General features: G+C 48.1%; 1 protein-coding gene across 1 annotated transcript in view; it reads right to left on the bottom strand.

Moving 5' to 3' along the window:
* Window positions 1-929, bottom strand: part of IQCE (IQ motif containing E) — a 25148-nt gene extending 24219 nt beyond the window's left edge. Inside the window, exon 1 of the mRNA XM_017734105.1 lies at window positions 2-929. Within this exon, the coding sequence (XP_017589594.1) occupies window positions 2-85 (84 nt within the window). The 5' untranslated portion in view covers window positions 86-929. The remainder of the gene's footprint in view (window position 1) is intronic.
* Between the last annotated feature and the right edge of the window lie 792 nt (window positions 930-1721).

Below are 1721 nucleotides of genomic sequence, written 5' to 3'. Positions count from 1 at the left end.
CCATTTCTGTATCTGACTCGCAGGCTATCACAGATAGGCTGTCATCTCCCTGGGAAACAGAGACAGGACATTTGCTACTGAACATCTGGTAATAACACACATCCAGAAAACTTTTACAATTCAGCAAAGCTGGAGTGCAATAAATTCAAATAGTAAGAACCATTGCATTGCTCAAATGTCAAAGGAGTGAAACAAGCATTTTCAATTACTTAAGATAAAAATAAGCCATTTTTCAAAAACACTGAAGCCACTGAAAGATGGTGAGGTTCCTGCTGCAAAAGCCAGCATCATTTGCTCTAACACAAATGGTTTGGGGATATTGTGAAAGTCACTTCAGAAACAAACCACCACAGAATGGTTTGGGTTGGAAGGGACCTTAAAGATCATCCAGTTTCAACCCCTGTGCCATGAGCAGGGACACTTTGCACTTGAGTCACAGAGACTTGGCACTGCAGTGCACAGCATTACACCAGCTGAACCTTCAGCTGGTTCTGCATTAATTTCTGCACCATTTAAGCTGCAACTCACTCAGCTGTTCCCTTCCTCACTTGCTCACCCTACCCTTGCTGTGCTATGGGATTGTTCAGTTCCTACATTGAAATGGAGAAGTGATTAGGCTGACGGAAAAAACCTCAAACCCAAGGAAGATGACAAGTTTCCCTACTTGTCAAATGCAAACATATCCACAGCTGAAGGATAATTTCCACTTAGCTTTCAAATTATCTGGATGCTGCCATCACAGAAAGACCTTTTCCACTTGCTGCTGAGCCCGTGGCACTCAGCACAAATCTTCAGACAGATGCTGATCTGTGCCTGTAAGAGGCAGGGGAGCGGATGAAGTATTTTTGGAAACCCTGGCTGGCAGAACAGGAGGAAGGTTAAACAGCCTGTCATGCTGGCTGAGAGCAAGCAGGGATGTGTCCTCACACACCAGGCCATACAGTTTTTCATTTCCTGAGGCAATGCTCCTTGCAGCACACTGATTAATTTTGTTATTTTAAGGCCTCTCATTCTAAAATATCTCTCTCCATAACTGCAGCTATCATGTTTGGAATCAGAGAACATGGGGGATGCTCAGCCTTGATAAATGGTAACAACAAAACATTCACCAGCACACAAACATGCAATAACAGCCCCACCACTGTCCTTGGTAACCTTCACAGCCCCTTTGCTCCTGCAAAACTGCCCAAACCAGAGCCACCTACAGCAGGCAACAAAAGAATGTGGGGGCTCCCAAAGGGGCTCAAAACCTCCATCTGGCTGCTGAGGGGGTGGGAATCAAACGCCAATACAGAATCACAGAGTCACAGAATTACTTAGGTTGGAAAAGCCCTCCAAGATCCTTGAGTCCAACCTATGACTGATCTCCACCTTGCCAACCAGACCATGGCACTGAGTGCCACGTCCAGTCTTCCCTTAAACACCTCCAGGGACGGCAAATCCACCGCTTCCCTGGGCAGCCCATTCCAATGTCTAATCACCCTTTCTGTGGAGAAATTCTTCCTAATGTCCAACCTAAACCTTCCTTAGCGCAGCTTGTAAGTCTGTCACCTCAGTGCCGTGCTACGGGTCACTCAGGAAAACACAGGCAGAGCCCAGAGTCCCGCAGGCTGGAGACGGCGGAAGCCACCCCCCGCCCACTCCGAGCCACCGTCTCGCCGGCCTGGCAAGCCCGGGGGTGCTCCAAGGCTTTGCCCCGACCTCGCGGGAAGTTTCGTGAG

This window comes from Corvus brachyrhynchos, unplaced genomic scaffold (genome assembly GCF_000691975.1).
Source record: "Corvus brachyrhynchos isolate BGI_N302 unplaced genomic scaffold, ASM69197v1 scaffold5, whole genome shotgun sequence".
Taxonomy (NCBI): Eukaryota; Metazoa; Chordata; class Aves; order Passeriformes; family Corvidae; genus Corvus; species Corvus brachyrhynchos.
The sequence above is the reverse complement of the archived record's forward strand: the minus strand, read 5'-3'. Positions and strand labels throughout refer to the sequence as shown.